The sequence below is a fragment of the Malus domestica genome, chromosome 07, assembly GCF_042453785.1.
Source record: "Malus domestica chromosome 07, GDT2T_hap1".
Classification (NCBI taxonomy): domain Eukaryota; kingdom Viridiplantae; phylum Streptophyta; class Magnoliopsida; order Rosales; family Rosaceae; genus Malus; species Malus domestica.
Window position 1 is genome coordinate 30,651,441 of NC_091667.1, and position 22,378 is coordinate 30,673,818.

At 41.7% G+C, this 22,378-nt stretch overlaps 4 protein-coding genes across 7 annotated transcripts; 2 read left to right on the forward strand and 2 right to left on the reverse strand.

Annotated features, from left to right (window-relative positions):
* Positions 1-398: 398 nt before the first annotated feature.
* On the forward strand, positions 399-1,450 carry LOC103432879 (protein EARLY RESPONSIVE TO DEHYDRATION 15-like). The gene is made up of 2 exons (XM_008371088.4): positions 399-916; positions 1,135-1,450. Exons 1-2 carry the CDS (start codon positions 637-639, stop codon positions 1,296-1,298), a joined length of 444 nt encoding a protein of 147 aa, XP_008369310.1. The 5' UTR covers positions 399-636; the 3' UTR covers positions 1,299-1,450.
* A 7,866-nt stretch (positions 1,451-9,316) lies between these two features.
* On the forward strand, positions 9,317-11,831 carry LOC103419213 (staphylococcal-like nuclease CAN2). Of its 2 annotated transcripts, XM_008357326.4 has the most exons (9): positions 9,317-9,715; positions 9,896-9,951; positions 10,088-10,202; positions 10,297-10,407; positions 10,518-10,705; positions 10,800-10,856; positions 10,938-11,097; positions 11,179-11,247; positions 11,404-11,831. In XM_008357326.4, exons 1-9 carry the CDS (start codon positions 9,548-9,550, stop codon positions 11,500-11,502), a joined length of 1,023 nt encoding a protein of 340 aa, XP_008355548.2. In that variant the 5' UTR covers positions 9,317-9,547; the 3' UTR covers positions 11,503-11,831. The 2 variants fall into 2 exon arrangements, with proteins under 2 accessions (XP_008355548.2, XP_028961786.1); XM_029105953.2 differs by lacking the exons at positions 10,938-11,097; positions 11,179-11,247; positions 11,404-11,831 and having other exon boundaries at positions 10,800-10,860.
* A 71-nt stretch (positions 11,832-11,902) lies between these two features.
* On the reverse strand, positions 11,903-13,426 carry LOC103419214 (uncharacterized). Of its 2 annotated transcripts, none has more exons than XR_011583107.1 (3): positions 12,810-13,289; positions 12,198-12,310; positions 11,903-12,103 (listed from the first exon to the last, which is right to left on the reverse strand). XR_011583107.1 is itself a non-coding variant. In XM_008357330.4 (3 exons), the coding sequence occupies exons 1-3, from the start codon at positions 13,140-13,142 to the stop codon at positions 12,051-12,053; spliced, it is 456 nt and encodes a 151-aa protein (XP_008355552.1). In that variant the 5' UTR covers positions 13,143-13,426; the 3' UTR covers positions 11,903-12,050. The 2 variants fall into 2 exon arrangements, 1 of the variants encoding a protein (XP_008355552.1); XM_008357330.4 differs by having other exon boundaries at positions 12,198-12,267; positions 12,810-13,426.
* Positions 13,427-17,387: 3,961 nt separating this feature from the next.
* On the reverse strand, positions 17,388-21,720 carry LOC103419212 (uncharacterized). Of its 2 annotated transcripts, none has more exons than XR_011583106.1 (3): positions 18,145-21,720; positions 17,688-17,800; positions 17,388-17,593 (listed from the first exon to the last, which is right to left on the reverse strand). XR_011583106.1 is itself a non-coding variant. In XM_008357325.4 (3 exons), the coding sequence occupies exons 1-3, from the start codon at positions 18,478-18,480 to the stop codon at positions 17,541-17,543; spliced, it is 459 nt and encodes a 152-aa protein (XP_008355547.1). In that variant the 5' UTR covers positions 18,481-21,720; the 3' UTR covers positions 17,388-17,540. The 2 variants fall into 2 exon arrangements, 1 of the variants encoding a protein (XP_008355547.1); XM_008357325.4 differs by having other exon boundaries at positions 17,688-17,757.
* Between the last annotated feature and the right edge of the window lie 658 nt (positions 21,721-22,378).

The window sequence follows — 22,378 nt, forward strand, 5'->3', positions numbered from 1 at the left end:
ACATGATTTCAACCGGTCGTACATTAGAATTGTGGTGATCTATTATGGTTGATATTAGAATCAGATTGGAGAATTTTTTTTTTAAATGAATCGGGATCATGGCTCTAATCTCTAGCTAAAAACACAATGACTACAAATAAGCATCCAACGGTTAAGAATCTTGAATCATGATATGAACTATTCATTCTAGGGTTCTCCAACGTGGCTTCCACGTGGCATAAAATAAACAAAAAAACAATGGGCCAGAATCTCGAGCCATATCTCAAAAAAATAAAGAAATTTCTAAGCCTGTGGGCAAAGTTAGCAGTTTTGGATTGGGAAGTAAAAATGTGGGCCAATTTTATAATTTTTGTCGCCATTAAAACCAAAAAGTCAGTGACCGACCACTTTTTTATGTCGCCTTTCAATTAATTAATTTATTACTATTTATCCCAAAAAAAAAAGAAATAATTAATCGTCTGCATTTCCTTTCCACATTAATTTGGCTATTTATAGTAAGTTATTTTCCGCTCTTATCCTTATCCGCTGATTCATCACCTTCAACCCTTCTACTTCTGCAGGCCTTCTCTCACTCTCGCTCTCTTGGTTGCGACGTCGTTTCGAGATTTACAGTATCAGGCAATTACCAGACCGGAGATGGACATCATTTCTAGGAGCACGACGATGTCGTCGAATCTGAATCCCAACGCTCCGATGTTCGTGCCGCTGGCGTATCGGACGGTGGAGGACTTCTCCGCCGAGTGGTGGGCCCTGGTCCAGTCCTCCCCTTGGTTCCAAGACTACTGGCTCCAGGAGCGCTTCCAAGATCCCCAAAACGATCCCTCATTTTCCGATATTCACGATCCTGCCCTCCTCTCCGATGTCGACGCCCTCTTCGACGACGTTGAGAACATCCATCACTCCCGCAACACTCAGGGTAAGCATCTCTAACTTTAAGTTCTTCTGGATCGCAGAAGCACTTTTTAGATAAGCACTTGTGCTTTCCTAGTAAGCAACAAAAGCACGTCTAGCAAAAGCAGCTGAAGTTGTTTCTGCAGAAGCAGTCCCCAAACGAGTCTTTTGCCTTTGAATCTGAGTCAACTCGCCCGAGTTTACGATCTGAGTCGCTAATTTTGAAATGTTTGTGGTGTGCAGCGGCGGAGGAGGAAGAGAAGGACTTGAACAAAGAGCTGGTTTCGTTGGGACTGCTGAAATGGCGGAAAGGCCGACCCGTGGCGGAGGCTCCGAGGTACATCGAAAAGGCGGCGAAGTTTGTGAACGTGAAAGTGAGTCCCAGGGCGATTCAGCAGCCGAGGTAGACTGAGCCGGGCGGCGCTGGATGACCGAGTTTGAAGTAGTGTTTCTTTGTAGATAAGCATGTATCTAGCTTTCACTGTTTGTTACATGTAACTGTGTTCTACCGTTCGTACTTGCTTTGATCAATAAAGTACATCTAATTTGCGACATAAAATTTTGATTATTTTGTTAAGCAAAGTTAGCAACTAATTTCGTCACTTAGTATGATATTTCTCTTCACTTGTTACATATCTTTAAGTTTCATTCTCGTCAAAAGTGATCGTTTGTTATACAAAATAAAATTTAGCAACTAATTTCATGTGGGAAGGAACGTTTGTATTTTAAAAAATGAAGGTTGTGTGAAGAGGAAAGGGATTCTTTAGCCAACTGAGCAAAAAATTTAGATCCTTGAAATTTAATCAAACGACTAAAGTTATTATAACTTTTAATGGAATTTCTGTTTTTAACCGTTGGATCAAATTTCAAGGGTCTAGATTTCATGCTCAGTTGGCTCAGGTGGAAGGAATCCGGAAAGGATCTCTTTCCGTGTGAAGAGTTCAGAAGGGATTGACCACTCTCACCCGACTTAGGGTACTACTCACAACTTCAAGCAGAAAAAACTTAAGCATAGCACATAATTGCCAGCTACCGTTAGAATGAATTTATGTAGGATTTACAACTCGCGCACCAATAAAAACTGCTGGCAGCGGGGATCGAATTGTCATTGGGAGTTAACTAGAAGCACGCCCTTACCAACTGAACTAAACCCTCGTTGCAGTTAAGAGTATGCATCTGTGCGTTGAAGATCAAGTCTCTATTAACCGTTCGATATAAATATTCGATTCTTTTGTGTTGCTTAGTAACTGAGAAGCTATGCGATTGAACTTGTTTCTGTCGTAACGTTTCCTGTCAGCGTGACCTTGTCGAGTTGTGCATCCACATTATATGTTTGAATATCTGCTAGCACGGAGAGAGGATAAAACCAAACAATTATTGTTTTAGCAGTCACAAAATGGAATGGATAGGGCATTGTTGAAGGGAAATGTTAAGATCAACCCCGCCGTGCACAACTTATTTGGCCGTTCATACTTGTGGAACCTGATGAGTATGAACAACCAGATCAGTTTGCACGATTGATCTTGACACTTCTCTGCGTAGTTGAAGGAGAGACTATCTCCCCTTCTATTCTCATCTCCTTCTCTTCCCTCCTCTCACACATTATTTTGTCTTATTGTCTCTTTAAAAAAGAAATCAATATAAGATATTAACGTGGTTTAACCGTAACCGTTCAAGTAGGAGGTGAGGGAAGGGGAAAGAGATTAGGAGGGGAGAAAATTCTCCGTAGTTTAAAGGATGTCTAAGGATGAAAGTAGACATGAATTACCTTCAATCTTCTTGATGGCCTTCAAGACTTTCTTGATGCATTCTTCACCGTACAATCCCACCTTCAATTCCACAACCTAAGAACAACGAAAAATTGGCTCCATTAGTTTCAATAAAAATAAAAAGTACACAATTTTCAGTCATTTGAGATGGATCTTACTCACATTTCCCATTCAATTTTGATGGAAAACAATACATGTTAGTATACTATGCTATTCGAGCATATTTTTTTGTGTCTATAAAACTCGTGCAGATTATCTCTTGCTTGTTGTAAACACAATGGTATATACCTATGGTTAGGGCATGTTGTCCTCTTATCCTCTTATACGAGTGATGCATTTTTATGGTCAAAAAAGTGGTAAGTGAGATATATCCTTGCTTGTATGGCACATTCTCTCTAAAACACCTAAATAGGGGAACAACCATATAACGAAAAATTCAACAGGATGTCTTCATCAAATACAAAAGGTTAGGGACTAGAGTTGTGGGTGAGACATAGGGATGGTTTGGGAGTGAGGTGTTTAAAAAAAAAAACACCCATGAAAAAAAGCTGTGAGGGTTTTAGGTGTTTGGTAAACTAAAAAAAAAAAGCTTATTTTGGAAATGCTGTGATAATAACCTAAAATCAAAGGAAAAAGCTAAAGTTGTTATTTGCAGCTTTAGAAAAATGATTTTTTTTCAAAGCACACGGAACTACAGTGCTCCTTTAATGAAAAGATCCACTATCAGACTGTTTTTTTTTTCCAAAAGCACTTTTACAAAAAAGTTTACCAAACACTCTCCTGATTTATTTCACAGCCGCTTATTCTCACATCACAACCGCTTATTCTCACAACAGTTTTTTTTCAAAACACAGCAATACCAAACCAGCCCATAATCCTGAGGAGGGTGGTACGGTGTGTGGAAACAGACATGTCACGTGGTCTAAATACTTTGCACTGAAAGTTTTCTCCAACGATAAAACGAGAATTTCTTAAGAACGGGCAGTGGCTTCCTATCACGGTATCACCTATTGCCCCAAACTCAAAAATTCTCTTTGCGTGTCTTGAGCGGATATGTTATTGTGACATAGCTGCTCGCACCAAAGGGATGGATCCGCTTCTTCTTCTTCCCCAAATGGTGTCTGATAGTGTAAAATGCAAAGCAAAATTAGTTTAAACCAGGGCTCTCACATGGACTCTCACATGTCACCATGTGAGCTCGAAACTAAAAAACTTCACAAATGCAATGAACCGGTATCGTTTCAACACATTCACATTTGGACGGCCATTTCTTAACACAACTCTCTCTCTCTCTCTCTCTCTCTCTCTCTCTCTCATATGTGCCTGCCTGATTTTATCATTTATGGCGTTGCCAAATTAGACACCTCTTTGCTTTGTGTGAAGTTTCAGATTTTCATTAACTTTTGGGTAACCTTTACAAGCCTTTATACACCAAGAGGTCTACAGAATATAGGGGTTCCTATAGCAGCTATATAATACAATTAAATACAAAGTACATTTAAATGATAACAGCTCATCTTGACTGCCCTAACAGCTCATCCTAACTGCCCTTGTCTACACTCCCCCGCAAACTTGACGCCGGAGAAGAGACAAGTTTGGAACACAAGGACTGAAAACGCGTCTTCGATAGGCCTTTCGTAAAAAGATCAGCCAGTTGCGAAATGGAAGGAAGAAAGTGAACACGATGAGTTCCGGAAGCAACACGTTCCCGGACGAAATGATAATCCAAAGCAATGTGTTTCGTGCGAGCATGAAAGACCGGATTAGCAGCCATATATGTGGCACTCAGATTGTCACAATGCATCAGTATTGGCTCAAAGACTGGGACACGAAGCTCACGCAAAAGACCTGCTATCCAAATAGAATCAGCACATGCAAAGGCAAGAGCCCGATACTCCGCTTCGGCACTGGATCGAGAGACCGTCCGTTGTTTCTTAGCACACCAAGAAATCAGATTGTCACCAAGGAAAATACAAAAGCCAGTGGTAGAGCGACGTGTGTCAGGGCACCCTGCCCAATCCGCATCAGAATAAGCAATGAGACGAAATGGTTGTGAAGAGGAAGTTAAGCAAAGGCCCATACCCAAGCTGCCCTTAAGATAACGCAATATTCGCTTAACCGCTTCCATGTGAGCAGTAGTAGGATGACCCATAAACTGAGAAACATTTTGTACAGCAAAGGAAATGTCCGGCCGAGTTAACGTAAGATACTGCAAGGAACCCACAAGTTGCCTATAAAGAGATGGATTCGAGAGGGGAGCACCGGTGTGTGCAGAAAGTTACGTCTTGGCTGCTATAGGTGTGGAACAAGGTTTACATTCTAATAAGTCACCACGTTGTAATAATTCCAAGGTATATTTGTTCTGAGACAAGTGAATACCATTGGATAAATAGGATACCTCAATGCCAAGGAAGTAGTGCAGCTTGCCGAGATCCTTTAGTTCAAACTCAGTGCTCAAAGTGTGGATAAAGGATTGAATAAAGGGAGAGGAATTACCAGTCAAAACGATGTCATCCACGTATAGAAGAAAAACGAGGATAGTGGAGCCATGATGATATGTAAACATCGAGCTATCTGCTCGACTTTGAACAAAGCCGACCTGCATGAGAAAGGTGTTTAGGCGTTGAAACCAAGCTCGCGGAGCTTGTTTAAGACCGTAGATGGCTTTCCGAAGCTTACAAACATATTTGGGACGACTTGGATCAACAAATCCAGGTGGTTGGGCCATATAAACCTCTTCCATAAGTGAACCATGGAGAAATGCGTTCTTCACGTCAAGTTGATGTATCGGCCAACCAAAGGACACGGCTAGGCTGAGCACGGTTCGAATCGTGGTAGGCTTCACAACGGGACTAAAGGTCTCTGTGTAATCAACCCCAGGTTGTTGATGGAAACCTTTGGCGACAAGACGCGCCTTGTAACGCTCTATCGACCCATCAGAATGACGTTTTATTTTGAACACCCATTTACATCCGACAATGTTAGCATAAGGAACGGGAGGAATTAAAGTCCATGTACCTTGTTTGAGCAACGCATTGAACTCATCCAGCATGGCCTTGCGCCACTGAGGAGACCGTGAGGCCTGTGTAAAACAAGTGGGCTCCGCATCGGATGCAACAAGGGCAGTCATTGCAGAGGGAATAGGATGACGACTAGCAAAGTAGGCCTTGGTTTTGGGTTTGAAAATTCCAGACTTGGACCGTGTGTGAGGTCCTGAGGAAGGAGCATGAGCCACGCCACTAGCTGGCAAATGAGATGTATGTGGATGTGATTGGTGCAGCTGAGTTGCAGTAGGAATTGACGTAGGAAGAGGGGCAGAGGTGTGGACAGCAACTAGTTCCATATTTTGAGGCATAGTCACGGGTGGTGCAGGTAGTAGGGGTTCCACGCCACCAACTGGCAAGGGAGATGTATGTGGAGGAGAAGGCATGGTCACGGGTGGTGCATGCATATTTTGTTGCTGAATTGCAGCAGGAAAGGACGCTGCCAGATTTTGAGGCAAAGTCACGGGTTGCATTAAGGGCAACATGGGTGACAGGGCATGGTGGGGTTGAGGTGGGGCAGGTATGGGGACAATGGGAACAAATACCAAGTCTGATTGTGGCACGGAAGATGATGCCATAGAAAAGTGAAATGGAAAATCATCTTCATTGAACGTAACATGGCGGGACAGGTAGACACGTCCAGTTGGGGGATGGAAGCAACGATAGCCTTTATATTTGTCACTGTAGCCAAGAAAAACACATGACAAGGATCTGGGTTGTAGTTTGTTAGTTGCATAATCACCAAGATATGGGAAACAAGCACACCCAAACGTGCGCAAAAACATATAATCAGGAGCTCGGCCAAATAAAATTTGAAACGGAGAAGCCCACTTGAGAACAGGAGTGGGTAGCCGATTAATTATATAAACAGCGGTGCAAAGTGCCTCAGCCCAAAATTTATGCGGAAGACTGGCAGCAAGTAACATGGTGCGTCCCATTTCTGAGATATGACGGTGCTTCCGTTCTGCAAGTCCATTTTGCTGCGGGGTATGTGGACAAGAAAATCTATGGTGAATCCCTTTATGCGCACACAATTGACGAAAGGACAAATTATCATATTCTTTACCCCCATCACTTTGGAGTATTTTAACCATTGTAGAAAACTGATTAAAAATGAAAGTAATAAAATTGTTAAAGTGATTAAAGACCTCAGACTTCTTACGCATGGGATAAATCCATGTGTATCGTGTGTAATCATCCGTAAACAAGACATAGTAACGAAAACCCGACACCGACACAACAGGAGACATCCAAACATCAGAATGTATTAATTCAAAAGGGGTCATAGCAAGGTGTTCGGAAGACGTAAATGCTAGGCGATGGGATTTAGCCAACGCACAGTAATTACAAAAATCTTTAGTGGAGATAGGAAAGGATGAGCCTAGTACATCACGAGATGCTAACACACTAAGAACTTGACGGGAGGGATGTCCAAGACGACGATGCCAAAGTGAGGGTGACGCAAAAATGGAAGCAAAAGCATGTTTGGCAGTAGACCCATTGCTAGAAGCAAGACCAAGCTTAATGGGATAAAGACCATCCTCACATGGGCCCTGAAAAAGAACAACACCCGTCTTTAAGTCACGTACGACAAAACCCCATGGAAAGAACGTTAGACTAACAAGATTATCATGTGTAAACTTAGCAACCGACAATAAATTTTTCCGAATTGCTGGAACATGCAAAACTTGGGATAACCGAAAAATGAACGACCCGGACTTAAAAGAAATATTACCAGTGTGCGCAATAGGGAGGGTCTCACCATTACCCACAACAACCTTGTCATTAGAACCATACCCCGTAGCCGAAGTAATGGAACGAGAGTCACTTGTCATATGGTGAGTAGCACCAGTGTCCGGATACCACGTAGGATCAGAAGGGGAAGCAATGTGCATGCCAGCGAAAGCTCGAGAGATGTCATCATCAGAACGAGGCGCTCGAGGACACAACGCAGCTATATGACCAAATTGATTGCATGACCAACATTGAGGGCCACGAGTAGCAGGACCGGGTCCAAGTATGCCAGGGCGTTGATGTGTAGCACGCTGACCATAGCGACCAGCACAACCATGCATAGGAGAACGACCACCACCATAAGTACGAGGAAGCCGATTGCTACTTGAAGTGCCATGAGGGCGGGAGGACAAATTACCACGTCCCTGAGAGAGATTACTACCAGAATTACGTGCGGAGTAGAAAGCGGAAGGAGCCAAAGTAGCTTGAGACATAGCATGTTTGGATTCATAAACCAGAAGACGAGCACGTAAATCGTTGAATGACGGTAGAGGAGGGAAGTTGGTCAACGCCAAGACAAGAATCTCATATTCAGGCCCCAAGCCATTTAGTACATAAGTCACCAAATCATCATTCTGAACAGGTTGGCCAATAGAAGCCAATTGATCTGCCAAGTGTTTGGCAAGACCCAGATAGTCCGAAATTGTTTTAGTACCTTTCTGAAGAGACAGCAACTGAAAGCGAGTATGGGTAGAGTTGGCAAGGGATTGTTGAGAAAAATTTTGACGAAGATGCTCCCAAATCTCACGAGAAGTAGACAACCCGACGGTTAAAGAAAGAACAGGCTCTGTAAGCGTAGCACGCAACATGCTGACAAGTGTTTGATCAGTCTGGTACCACACCAGGTAGTCGGGGTTGGGAATGCTAGTAGTCACAGGAGGCACCACTGTGGAGGAGTCTGAATCCGCAGAGGCATTTGGTGAAGGGGCATGAGTGGTGGTGGTGAGAAAGGAAGGAGGGCACGGGTGTGTTCCATCTACAAAACGCCAAAAGTTTTGGCCAATCAAGAATGGCTTAACTTGACTTTCCCAAGGTAAGTAATTAGACTCAGAAAGTTTGACAGAAACTAGTGTAGAAATATTTGGGATGGGAGATGAAGGAGAGGAAGTTGCGGAAGCCATGGAAAAAAAAAGGATCAGAGGCTCAATACCATGTGAAGTTTCAGATTTTCATTAACTTTTGGGTAACCTTTACAAGCCTTTATACACCAAGAGGTCTACAGAATATAGGGGTTCCTATAGCAGCTATATAATACAATTAAATACAAAGTACATTTAAATGATAACAGCTCATCTTGACTGCCCTAACAGCTCATCCTAACTGCCCTTGTCTACACTTTGAATTGCAAACAGTTTTAGATTTAACCAATTTGGTTAAGAAAAAGAGAAAATTGTGACAATCGTCTATTAACTTTAACCTAATTGGAGCATTAGTTTCTCAAATAAAATTTGTAAACATTGATCATTTAACTCATTAAAATGTGCAACTTTAGTCAACGTCATCTAAACTCTTGTCAAAGTGAGTCATGGTGGAAGGACTACTGTTACAATTGGATTAAAATTGAGAAACCATTGCTAAAATTTTCTAATTTTTGTTTTCCATATTTGCCCATTGATTCAGTTTCATGTGAGCGGCATATGACTCATTTTGACGAAAGTTTGATGGAATGACAAAAAGGACCATAGTTAAAGGATCACCATTGCTCCAATTTAGTTAAATTTGATTAACCACTACTACAATTTCTTCCAAGAAAAGTGAAAAACACTGATTTCAGTAACCTATAAAACTGATAAACCCAAAAAAAAAAAAACCGATAAACTCCAACACGCCACGTGTCCATCTATTCAATGATTGGTTGCTTCCTCTCTCATTTTTCATTGCAATTTACTGTTTTGCTTTACCAAAATTCAACCAAAACCCAATTATTCATAGTCTCCTTTTTTTCTCACCCTAAAAAGTCTTTCGCTTTTCTTCCTTCATCAGCATCTGGGTCCAATTCTCTTGCAACTCTGAGCTTCTGGAGGCTCGGACTGCTGGGAAATTCGAGAAATGGGGTTGTTGGGAAGCTTCATAAGGTTCCTGTTGGGGCAATGCTGCAAACCCACCACCACCGGAGGAGACTACTCTGAATCACTTGGCCTTCACGGCATCTCCGCCGCCACTGTCGGCGTTTCGGCTCTTGCCCAAGACCTCTACAACTTCGAGATCACCTCTCAGGTAACCTTTCTACCACTAATTGAACCATTTAATCAACTTTTGTTTAGGTAAAAGCTTAGTCTGAGTAAATGGATGATGATTTTGGGTGCTTACCTTTCTGGGTTTTGTTAATTTTGATCGCATTTTCTTAAAAGTTGACTTTTTTTTTCTTCTCAATTTTGTATGATTGCGATTGTTAAGGTCCCAGAAGGGCTCGCTCAGCATGTTGTCTCGTCCAGGAAGGCTCAAGCTAACTGGTAATTACTAATTAGCAATGGATTAGCAGTCTAATCTCATTACTATACAATTAAGGGGAAAAAAGGGTAGACATTGGAGAAATTATATTCATGGTTCACTGAACTTGATTTCTTCAAATTTCCTAACTGTGTAAAGGTATAGAAAACTAGTTGTCGCATGGAGGGAAGCCAAACCGCCACCAAGAACACCCGAAGAAGCGGCTAGGCTTGTTATACAAACCCTGAAACAACACCAAAGGCCGGATGTTGAGGTACATTGCCACAAAATTCCGACTGTTACATGTTTCTCACAACTGTGATGAAATATTGTAACGTATATATTCTTCTGTGATTGTTTATCTGTAGGGTTTATTGGCTTTCTACGGCCTTCCTCTTCCACATACTCTGGTCGGTCTTTCTGCTGAGGCCCCAACTTCGTTGCCTCAAGGAGTAAAGTATGAGTTCCAGACGCTGCCGGTAATAGAAACTTTTTGCTCTCAAAGTACTTATTTTCAGTTTTCACCACTGCCAAGTGCCTGCAAACTAGTTCTGAGTTTTGATAGGTGAATCATTTTGGATGAAACCAGGTTGATGGAAAAGCGATTCAAGATGGCGATTCGTTGACAGTCTACGTCAGCACAGAGGATCCGAGGGAGTCGTCCTTTGTTCCAACCGATGTGCAAACAGCTGCCATTCAAAGATCGGAAGCTCGCGCCGTGAGGGACTATACAAAGGCAGATGCACTTCGCAAGAAAATCATTGCTGCTGGATACGGGTTGGATATTCATACGCCACTTGCATAAATTTTGCATAATTAATCATTTTGAACACACAAAAGGTTTCTAATTGCGTTTTCCCCCTCCATTCAGGGTACTGAATATTCAAAACGAGGAGGTCCTTGCCCGAAAGTATAGGATCCGTCTGAGGTAAAATCATCTGCTTGTATGATTCGTACTAGCTGCAACATATTCTACCAATGAAAGTTAATCGATTCTAGGAGAAAACAGGGGTATAGATGCACCTGAGGGTGAAATGCCCTATGGAGAAGAAGCCAAACAGGAGCTGGTTAAGCTTATTCAGGGCAAGCGTTTGAGGGTTCTTATCTATGGGGAAGATCGTTACGGGCGCTGTGTAGGTGACGTATACTGCAACGACGTATTTGTACAGGTATTATATGGCAGCCAACGTCAATACCTGTCTTGTATGTAATACCAATAAGTCTTGATCTCCGTTTACAATCTCATCCAGGAAGTAATGCTCAAGAAGGGGTGTGCATGGCATTACACAGCCTACGACCAACGCCCAGAATTTGCAACAGTGAGTAAAAACATACTGCTAATTATGTTATCTTATTTGATCAAGTGATTAGTAGAGAGTAAAACAGCACAATTCTAGCAAGTTGGAAAGTTAATTATTTTCAACATTTCGACTCATGTATCTACGTTTGATTTTCACATGCATCAATCATAATAGTGGGAAGGAAAGGCTCGGGCGAAGCGAGTTGGGTTGTGGGCTTCATCAAACCCTGAGAAGCCATGGGACTGGAGAAGGGATCGGCGTGAAGGCAAATGATGTACTATCGAGATGTATCTGTCTAGCGGATGTACAAACATTGTTTCGTTTGTAATATTAGTGCTGTTCTCTATCAGCTATATGCACTACTCTAGAAAACCGCAAACTAGGGTCGCCAATGTTAAGAACAAACCGGACTGGGAGATGAGCCCTCCATTGGCTTGGCGACCAACGCTTGGCGAAGATGGTTGATAAGAGTTCAGTTGTTTTAGCTCATAACTTAGTCGATGGTGAATTGGAAAGTAAACACTCATTTGTTTTAGCTCGCTGTTATAAACACTAAGCTCATATGTTAATCCAAGACGGGTAAAACAATCATGAACTATCAACACTCATCTCAAACAACAAAAACAGAATTAAGGAGCAGAGGAAGGTTCTGAAAGACGGTAGAGAATGAAGAGACAGTAAATACGAACCCTTCCATTACTAAGAAATGCAAGAAGATCGCATCGAAAACTCATCTGCAAAGTTTCTCCAATAACAGTCGGAATGGAAGAAAATTAATCAAACCCAGAAGTGAACTCAAAAATGAGAAAGAACATTCGGCCTTACTTCGTGTCGTCTTTCAATTCATCCGAGTTAGAGTCACTTGCATTGTAACCTAATCGAGACCACCACGGAAACAATTACAACGTATAAGGTCACTACCAAAACGGTGTCCAGACACTGAAAGACAGAGGAGCGAGAGATAGTACCTGGAGGCTTATCGCTCACTTTCCAAACCGAAGCTCTACTTTTCGAAGCTTTATTCATCCAAGCATGTCCCTGATTAAGTGCACAACTCACAAAGTTCAGACGGCGGAAACAACTGCAAGATTAACAGAAGGCGAAAACAAGCCAGCGTTCACGTCCTAGTGAGGCACGAAGAACACATGCATGAATGCTTTCGTCATTTGTAGCAATGTCAATAACACCAGCGAATAACAGAACCATACATTTCTGATTTGGAGTTTCGTAAACTGACGCAATAGTATTTAACAATAATCCTCACTCTAATTATGCTTAACAGTTAACTCAACCCTAACTGAGTTTTTTCGATGCCCAAATTAAAGATTAAGTTAAAAATTAAGTAAAATTTAATAAATTGAATTACAAAATGTACAACAAAGTCGCAAATTTAACAGGCAAAAATAATAAGGAAAATTAATGAAAATTCCTTGAAAATTTTGAGTTTTAACGACAAAATAAAAGGTGAAGTGAATAGTACACGTTTGATTTTTTAATGTAAAATTGTGGTTTTTTTGTTAAAATGAAAAATACCGTGTCTTTTCGTTAACACTTCCAAAAAAATAAGATAGTGAAAGGACCTTTCTGGGGTCTTTAGGAACACCATAGCCGCTGCAATACATCTGACCCACCAACACCTGCATGGAGCTATCGCCCGCCCTTGCCTCCTTGAGCGTGTCCTGAAACCACCGCCGCACGCAGTCCGACACCTTCCGGGCCAGAGGAACCCGGTTCTGCCGCTCGGAGCTCTCTATCCTCAGCTTCACCCGCTCCGGGTCGACCGGTTTCGGCTGCGGGGACGAAATTCGAACTTGGGACGCTTGCTTTACGCGTCTGGGCCGCGGGAGCTTGTCGGCGGCGATGATTCGGGTCAAATCTTGGAACCGGGTCCGTGAAGGGAGTGCCTTTCCCATCAGTGAAATCAATCAAAGAAAGTAATTTGCTTTTGGGTTTAATGGGTTTGATTTCTTATCTGGATTTCATAAGTCCATGGCCACCCCAACCATACATCTGCCCATAACATCGGAAAACATTGTTACAGAGAGGGCCAGGCGGCCAAGGTCCGTGTTCATTAGCCTGAGCTCGGTTAGTAAACAACCAACCACAGGGGAACTCGATATAACCTGTGATGCAGTTATAGTTGGGAGAGCCGACCTAAGGGTCTCGTCCATCGCGACATATTTTCTCATCATCATGGTGTTTAGGCCCAAAAAATATTGTTTTGGGCCGAGCTTAGACTTTTTAGGCCCAGTATCGGATAGGTCGAGTTTAGATTCGTTCTCGGTTCAGAAGTCGTGTACATGTGTTATTGATATTTAGTCCATGGGCTGCACGGTTAATTTTGGCCATATCATATGGGAAGTTGGAATGTAGACGAATCCTGTTTTGAAAAGGCGTTATGACGGGATCAGGATAATAAGATTGAATAAGGTTTGATAACAAGTTACGTTCAAAGTCCTATTGGAAATAGGATTGGCCGAGATAAAAGAGTTTTACTCCGAGAGGGATTGGGATTCAATGCAGGTTGGCCGCTATAAATAGAGAGATAAGACATCAAAACAATCCCCTCCAATTCAACACACAACTGCCATACGCAAATTCTCTCAACAACCTTGAGACTTTTTCCTTTTCTTTTTTTGCCGACACACCTTCAGTTTGGATAAACAGTACTGTGAAGGCAACCGGTGATATCTTCAGTCGGCATAGATAACACTGTCACCGTAGAACCAGCTGGTCTCGCAGCATCTTTAGTCGGCATAGATAGCACTGCGTCGAGGGTGACTGGTTATTTATCCAAGTCTCGGTCGAGAAGGATTTTCGAATCCTTATTGGTTGATGTCATCTCATTAGCTTTCTCGGTGAAGTGAGGGTGTTACAGTTTATTAAGTTCGGCACATTGCATGCCGAGTTAGTTTATGATTGGATACTCTCAAGTGAGATTTAGAGTTCGGCATCTTCAAGCCTAAAGCCTAAAGCCCATTCCACCTCTTAATACTCATCCCATGCAAACAAGGTCCAAATCTGGCATCTTCAAGCCTAAAGCCCTCACTGCCACTAAACACCATTTACCATCTCATCTATCCTTTGATTATATACCTAACACATATCTTCAAGCCTCAAAATATTCTCATTGGCGCCAAGCAATGCAAGAAGAAGTCAATGCCCTTATCAACACCGGCACATGGTCTCTTATCCCTAAATCTCTATCCCAGAACATTGTAGGCTACAAGTGGGTTTTCAGAATCAAAAGAAAGCCTAATGGCACTATCGACATGTACAAGGCTCGGCTCGTGGCCAAGGATTTCAATCAACAAGAATGTTTAGATTGCACAGAAACCTTCGGTCCGGTAGCTAAACCGGTTACTATTAGACTTCTCCTTACCCTCGTAACTCAATATGATTGGTTTTTAAATCAACTCGATGTTAGCAATGCCTTCTTACATGGGACACCCACTAAATCAGTTTTCATACATCAGCCTCCCGGCTTTAAATATCCCACAAAGCCATCTCATGTCTACAACTTGCACAAATCATTATATGGTTTAAAAAAAGCTCCAAGAGCTTGGTATAAGAAACTTCATGGTGGTCTTCAATCTCTTGGTTTTAAAGGATCTCACAGTGATCATTCTTTGTTCATTAAAAGGGCTCCAAACTCTGCTGTGGTTTTCATTCTTGTATATGTTGATGACATTTTAGTAACTGGACCAAACTCTGCTGAATGTAGCAAAGTTATTTAACAGCTCAGCTCTATGTTTCCAATCAAGGATCTCGGCCCTTTTCATTACTTCCTTGGCCTTGAAGTCAAAAGATCTTCCTAAGGCTTTTTCATCTCTCAGACAAAGTATGTCATGGATCTGTTATCAAAAGCTAACATGACTGGTGCAAAACCCTGTAGTACACCACTTAGCACCTCTAAACTTAATCATGAATCTCCTTTGTGTGACAATGTCTCTAAGTATCGATTCTTGGTTAGTGCACTCCAATATCTTACATAAACAAGACCAGATCTCAATTTTACAGTAAATCTTGTCTGTCAATACATGCATCAACCCAGAATTTCCCATTTTCAGGCTGTAAAGAGAATTATAAGGTATATTAAGGGCTCTATTGATCTTGGCCTATGGTTTTCCAAGTGTTCTACAAATCCCACCATCACTGCATTCTTAGATGCCGATTGGGCTAGCTATGCCCTTGATCGAAGATCAACTGAAGGCTATTGTGCTTTTCTAGGAAATTCCTTGATCAGTTGGAGTGCTAAGATGCAACCAACTGTTGTTCAATCTTCAACAGAGGCAGAGTATCGATCTCTTGCCAACACTGCATCTGAAATCACTTGGATTTGTCAGTTGTTAGTAGACATTGGTTATCGTTTGCCTATTTCTCCCCAACTCTGGTGTGATAATATTTCTGCCATATCTCTTGCCAAGAATCCTATTTTTCATGCTCAGACCAAGCATGTAAAAATAGACTATCATTATATTCGAGAGAAAATCTTGGCAAAACATATTTCTGTGCACTTTGTTTGTACACAACATCAGGTAGTTGACATTTGCACAAAGTCTCTGTCAAAATCCAGATTTCATCTTCTTCATGACAAACTTCAACTTCGAGTTCCCCAGTTTCGTTTAAGGGGGGATATACAGGGCAATATTGTAACTATACCATCTAGAGATATTACTTAGTGATTAAGAAATCTGTTAGTTAGTTGTAGTTTGTTGTATTTTGCTTACCTTAGTGGTTACAAGATACTTGTATATATATACTCAAAGTGTAACTTTATTCTCTTGAATTAATGAAATCATTTTACCAAATAAACTGAACCACCAACATACCGAGAAGAGGGACCAATCCTGATTCTATATATCATGGCAACCGCTTCCCCCCATTAAGGAAGTGGTTGTCATCAGTTATTGTTCAAAATTATAACTACTCTATTACAAACTTAATTGAAATAATTAAGTTTCCTCCAAGTTGGTTTTACTCCAGTTACAAAAACTTAAGTGAGTCCAACTTAAATACAACTCATGATAATTATATTAGTGCATCATTTGATGCTTGATAATACTCACACAATAAATTCTCACAATATGTACATTTGATTTTCACATGTATCAATCATAATAGTGGCAAAAGCAGGCTCGGGCCAAGCGAGTTGGGTTGTGGGCTTCATCAAACCCTGAGAAGCCATGGGATTGGAGAAAGGATAAGCGTGAAGGCAAATGATTTGGGGCCAATATTCTCTGTTACCTATCTGCAGGATTTTATTTTGAATCATGGGGCCAATATTGTTTCTTTTGGAAAGTATGCATACATGCATATATCTTTACTTGGTCACCGTAAGTTCATATGTTTTCTTGTCACTACAGAAAAATAGAATCCTGCATCTCATGATTTTTAGAGTTTAGTGAACTGAGACCATACATGATAATAACCTTATACTGACATATTTTAATACATTTTAGAGTTCCAACCCATTTCTAAACTTCGAACCATCTTTTTAGATAAAGAACGAAATCCCAAAACATAAACTCCAGAGCAAGCACATGAATAACCAACAAGTCATCTACATTATGGTCAACACAGATTTTTTTTAAGAAAATCGATAAAGTTTTTTTTGAAGATAATCGATTAAATTTCATTAAAAGAAAAGAACCAATCGAACTGAGATCAAGAGAACTCATTACAGTTTAAGCAGTCCTACAAGAGGATCATCCAACCGCAAACTAGGGTCGCCAATGTTAGGAACAAACCGGACTGGGAGATGAGCCCTCCATTGACTTGGCGATTGGCTAGGCGAAGATGGTTGATGAAGTTCATTTGTGACTGATTTCCCATTAAAACTCTTAAATTAAATTTACTCCAATATCTCTACCTCAATTCAACTGATTGTTGTCGATGGTGAATTAGGAAGTAACACTCATCTGTTTTAACTTATAATAAACACTAAGCTCATATGTTTTCTTTTTCGTCCAGTATAATAACCATGAAACATTTGTGATGTTGATAAGTCCATGTCTTTCACTTTCTTACACCAATCATGAAAAATGCGTGATAATTTTAGCACAAAAGATTGATTTCTTTTAGGTCAAAGAATCCAAGACACGTAGAAGTTAAAACAATCATGAAATCTCAAAACTTATCTCAAAGAAGGTAGAGAATGAAGAAACAGTGAATATAAACCCTTCCATTACTAAGAAATGCAAGAAGATCGCATTGAAAACTAAACTGCATAGTCATACCAATAACAGTGGGAATGGAAGAAAATTAATCAAACCCAGAAGTGAACTCAAAAATGAGAGAGCACATTGGCCTTACTTCGTGTCGTCTTTCAATTCATCCGAGTTAGAGTCACTTGCATTGTAACCTAATCGAGACCACCACGGAAACAATTACAACGTATAAGGTCACTACCAAAACGGTGTCCAGACACTGAAAGACAGAGGAGCGAGAGATAGTACCTGGAGGCTTATCGCTCACTTTCCAAACCGAAGCTCTACTTTTCGAAGCTTTATTCATCCAAGCATGTCCCTGATTAAGTGCACAACTCACAAAGTTCAGACGGCGGAAACAACTGCAAGATTAACAGAAGGCGAAAACAAGCCAGCGTTCACGTCCTAGTGAGGCACGAAGAACACATGCATGAATGCTTTCGTCATTTGTAGCAATGTCAATAACACCAGCGAATAACAGAACCATACATTTCTGATTTGGAGTTTCGTAAACTGACGCAATAGTATTTAACAATAATCCTCACTCTAATTATGCTTAACAGTTAACTCAACCCTAACTGAGTTTTTTCGATGCCCAAATTAAAGATTAAGTTAAAAATTAAGTAAAATTTAATAAATTGAATTACAAAAATGTACAACAAAGTCGCAAATTTAACAGGCAAAAAAAATAAGATAGTGAAAGGACCTTTTTGGGGTCTTTGGGAACACCATAGCCGCTGCAATACATCTGACCCACCAACACCTGCATGGAGCTATCGCCCGCCTTTGCCTCCTTGAGCGTGTCCTGAAACCACCGCCGCACGCAGTCCGACACCACCCGGGCCAGAGGAACCCGGTTCCGCCCCTCGGAGCTCTCCATCCTCAGCTTCACCCGCTCCGGGTCGACCGGTTTCGACGTCTGCGGGGACGAAATTCGAACTTGGGACACTTGCTTTGCGCGTCTGGTCCGCGGGAGCTTGTCGGCAGCGATGATTCGGGTCAAATCTTGGAACCGGGTCGGCGAAGGTAGTGCCTTTCCCATCAATGAAATCAATCGAAGTCAGTAATTTTCTTTTGGGTTTAATGGGTTTGATTTCTTATCGCGATTTCATAGGCGGGGTGCTTCTGGGGATCTGAAACTCCTACACACTTTCAGATTTGGCAGATTGTTTGGTGTTTGCTTGTTTTTTTTTTTTGTTTTTTTTTTTTTTCGACCTTTTCCTTTTTTTTTTCCAATAATAATTTCATAAATAAAAGTTCTGGGCTTCTTACGAACTATTTTGGGCTTTGATGATCCTGAACTGGGCTCACTTACAACAATGTGTCCAAAAATTTTATTAAACGCTTAGCGCTTACTACATTTCACACCATTTAAGTTTTGCGATAATTTTTAAAATGGGTCATTGAGATTTTCTATTTGATCATATTTCGTTATAAGGTTATGAACCCTATCAATGTATCTTTCAGGTTGTTAGACCGTCTGATCATTTCTTAAATTGATGACGTTGTGAGTGTGAGATTTGTTTATTGGTTAACGTTGAAGTTACATTTGCATCACATGAACAAAAAAGACAATACTCATCATAGAGCTTTAGCTTCTCCTAAATCCCAAAACGACAACCAATTGTGCACACTCTAGTCTAAATTGTGTAGGTGTGCATTATACACCAGCTCATAAACAATTCTTGCATATAAACGTTATTTACCTAACAAAGGATTTGTGAGGATGTGAAGGTAAAGAGTCATGCATTAGTGAAAGGGGAAACCTTGCAACGGCTTATAAGAGGTCGTGCTACTCCCCATATTACCAATTAGTTTTATGGTAGAAACTCAACTTTCTTCATGGTATCAAAGCATGTTGGCCCACGTGTGAAGCCCAACGATCACATATACTCTGTTTGTACCATACTTGACCAATCCCGAAACTACCGAGCACCGGCCAACGCTATACTGTCAAGGACCCAGAAGAGTTCCCCTCCGACCAGGAGGCCAATCACTACTCGACACGTGTCAAGATTAGAAGCCAATCAGAGCGCAGCACGTGTCGACATCAAGAACCAATCATAATATGACACATGTCAATGTGACAAAGCTACAAGTTTTTCTATAAATAGGGGTCATTCCCCCACAATATTGCCTAATGCCATTTGTGTTAAATCATTCACAAGAACTCACTAAATTGAGAGCTTGATCCTTTGTACTTGTGTAAGCCCTTCACTACTAATAAGAACTCCTCTACTCCGTGGACGTAGCCAATCTGGGTGAACCACGTACATCCTGTGTTTGCTTCTCTGTCTCTATTCATTTACGTACTTATCCTCACTAGTGACCGAAGCAACCAAGCAAAGGTCACAAAACCTGACACTTTCTGTTGTACCAAAGTCTTCGCTGATTTTGTGCATCAACATTTGGCGCCGTCTGTGGGAAACGACACTTATTCCTACTCTCTTCAGCTGTGTCAAGCTGGTTTCTATCATTCGTACACTTTCTTTTGATCAGGCATCCCTCTCCAGCATGGGAAACGAAGGAAGCCACAGCACACAGAATGACACCCCCCTTACACATAGTGCGAAACAACGAAAGAAGGAAGGAAAACGAGTTCTTCTTCAAGCTAAAGTCGATGAGTTGGAAGCTCAGAACAACAAGATAGCAATGAGGAATGAGGTCCTCCAGGAGCAATATGAGAAGCTCTTCGAGACACTTCACGAAGCTAGGCAAACTCAGACACGCGAGCTTGTTGCCCCCGTGGAAGTCAACCATCAACTGGGTGCCCTCCAACATGGAGGGTCACATGCATTCGACATAGATATCCCTGATAAGGGAACAAATTACCCCTCGATTTGATAATCAACATGAGGCTTCTCTTAACCCAGTTGCTTCGACCCGAACCATGAGAAGCGGAGGGAGACACCTCTTTGCTGAAGGGGCAGAAGGATCGAAAGCCGTCTTTCGCGATTGTCGGGATTTCCTGAAGCAACGTCGAGAGAATTCCATCCATATAAGCTCAAAGATCAATGACCCAAGGATTTCTGAGAGACTCGGTCCCCTGCCACGGCCCGAGCCGGCCACCAACTTGGGGAAGGTGCAACAAGTCCTAGAGAGACATGAGGGTACAGGGGACTCATAGGTGTTCCGACAGACATACCCTGGAAGCCAGTACCGCGAGTCCAGGGAAAAATCACATACCCTTGATCAAACCTTCCTAATTCCAAGAGGAGATGGAGATTTACGAAAGAAAGCTCCAGTGGCACATAACTCCGCTCAGGACCCCCTTGTCCTACAACTTCTTGAGGAAGTAAACAAGTTGAAGGCTGAACGTCAGGCTGAAATACCTGACTGGAACCAACCCAGGCCTGGCCCTCTTACAAGGAGGATCCTCAACACCCCCTTCAAGCAAAGACAAAGCAGAAGCTTGGCTTGCAACTTTATACTGGAAAAGAGGACCCGATTGAGCACCTTAACCTCTTTGAGTCCACCATGGCATACCGGATGCACACCGACGAAGAGCGATGTCTTCTCTTCCCCTCCACCCTCTCTGGCGGAGCTCTAAATTGGTATTGTCGTCTTACACCTGAGACGGTAGACTCATTTGAGGAATTGAGGAAACTATTTGTTTCCCAACACATTTTCTAAACCGATCGCTTGCACTCTGCAGATGACCTGTACACTATTCGCCAGAGGCCAGACGAGTCATTACGTATGTATGTTGGCCGCTTCAGCCATGAATACTCCCGGTGTGCCGAGGCAGACGACAAGACTGCCCTCAAAGCCTTCACGGCAGGCCTACGTGATTGTTTCTTTAAATACATGATCAATGCCAATACTTGGAAGACTTATTCTGAGGTGATGGCGCAGGCTTATAACCATGCCTCCGCCGAGGCAAAGACATATCAGGAGAAACCCCCTCACCCAACGCCATGGAGGAAGAACTAGCAATAGCTAAAGTTTGACGGTTGGGAAGATCATCCAATGTTTCTCTAGTACAGGACTCTAACAAAGACCCTGAAGACTCCGACATTGCAGACTCAGACTTAGAGCTAAAGCTAGAAGAGCCCTCATCACTAGAACTTCCAGACTCTGACATCTACAATAAGAAGAAACAAATTCTATCACTACATGCATGATCAAAACATAAGGAAGTTCCTATATTACCCACATGAAGATGGTGCAAAGCGATGCCGGAACCCTTCTCAATCAGAAAGCAATCCGTCTTCCACAGTCACTACAAAACAAGCAAATGAAGACCGTGTCAAGCGCCAAAAAAAAAAAAAAAAAAAAAAAAAAAAAAAAAAAAAAAAGCTTCATCCAAAAAGCTTTACCCGAAAAGCTTCACCTCCAAAACTTCACCCAAAAAGCTTCATCCAAAAAGTTTCACCCAAAAAGCTTCACCTAAAAAAGCTTCACCCAAAAAAAAAACTTCACCCGAAAAGCTTCACTTAAAAAAGCTTCACCTACACAGCTTCACCTAAAAAAGCTTCACCTAGAAAGCTCCCTCTACATACTTTCACCTACAAAGCTTCACCATCAAAGCTTCACCTCGAAAGCTTCATCTACAAAGCTTCATCTACAAAGCTTCACCATCAAAGCTTCACCCAAAAAGCTTCACCTAAAAAAGCTTCATCCAAAAAAAACTTCACCTCCAAAAAGCTTCACCCAAACAGCTTCACCTAAAAAAGCTTCACCCACAAAGCTTCACCTAAAAAGCTTCACCCACAAAGCTTCACCCAAAAAACTTCACCCGAAAAGCTTCACTTAAAAAAGCTTCACCTACAAAGCTTCACCTAAAAAAGCTTCACCTAGAAAGCTTCACCTACATAGCTTCACCCAGAAAGCTTCACCATCAAAGCTTCACCTAGAAAGCTTCAACACCAAAGCTTCACCTACAAAGCTTCAACACAAAACCTTGCTCCAAATAAACAAATTTTGTTCACAAAACCCAA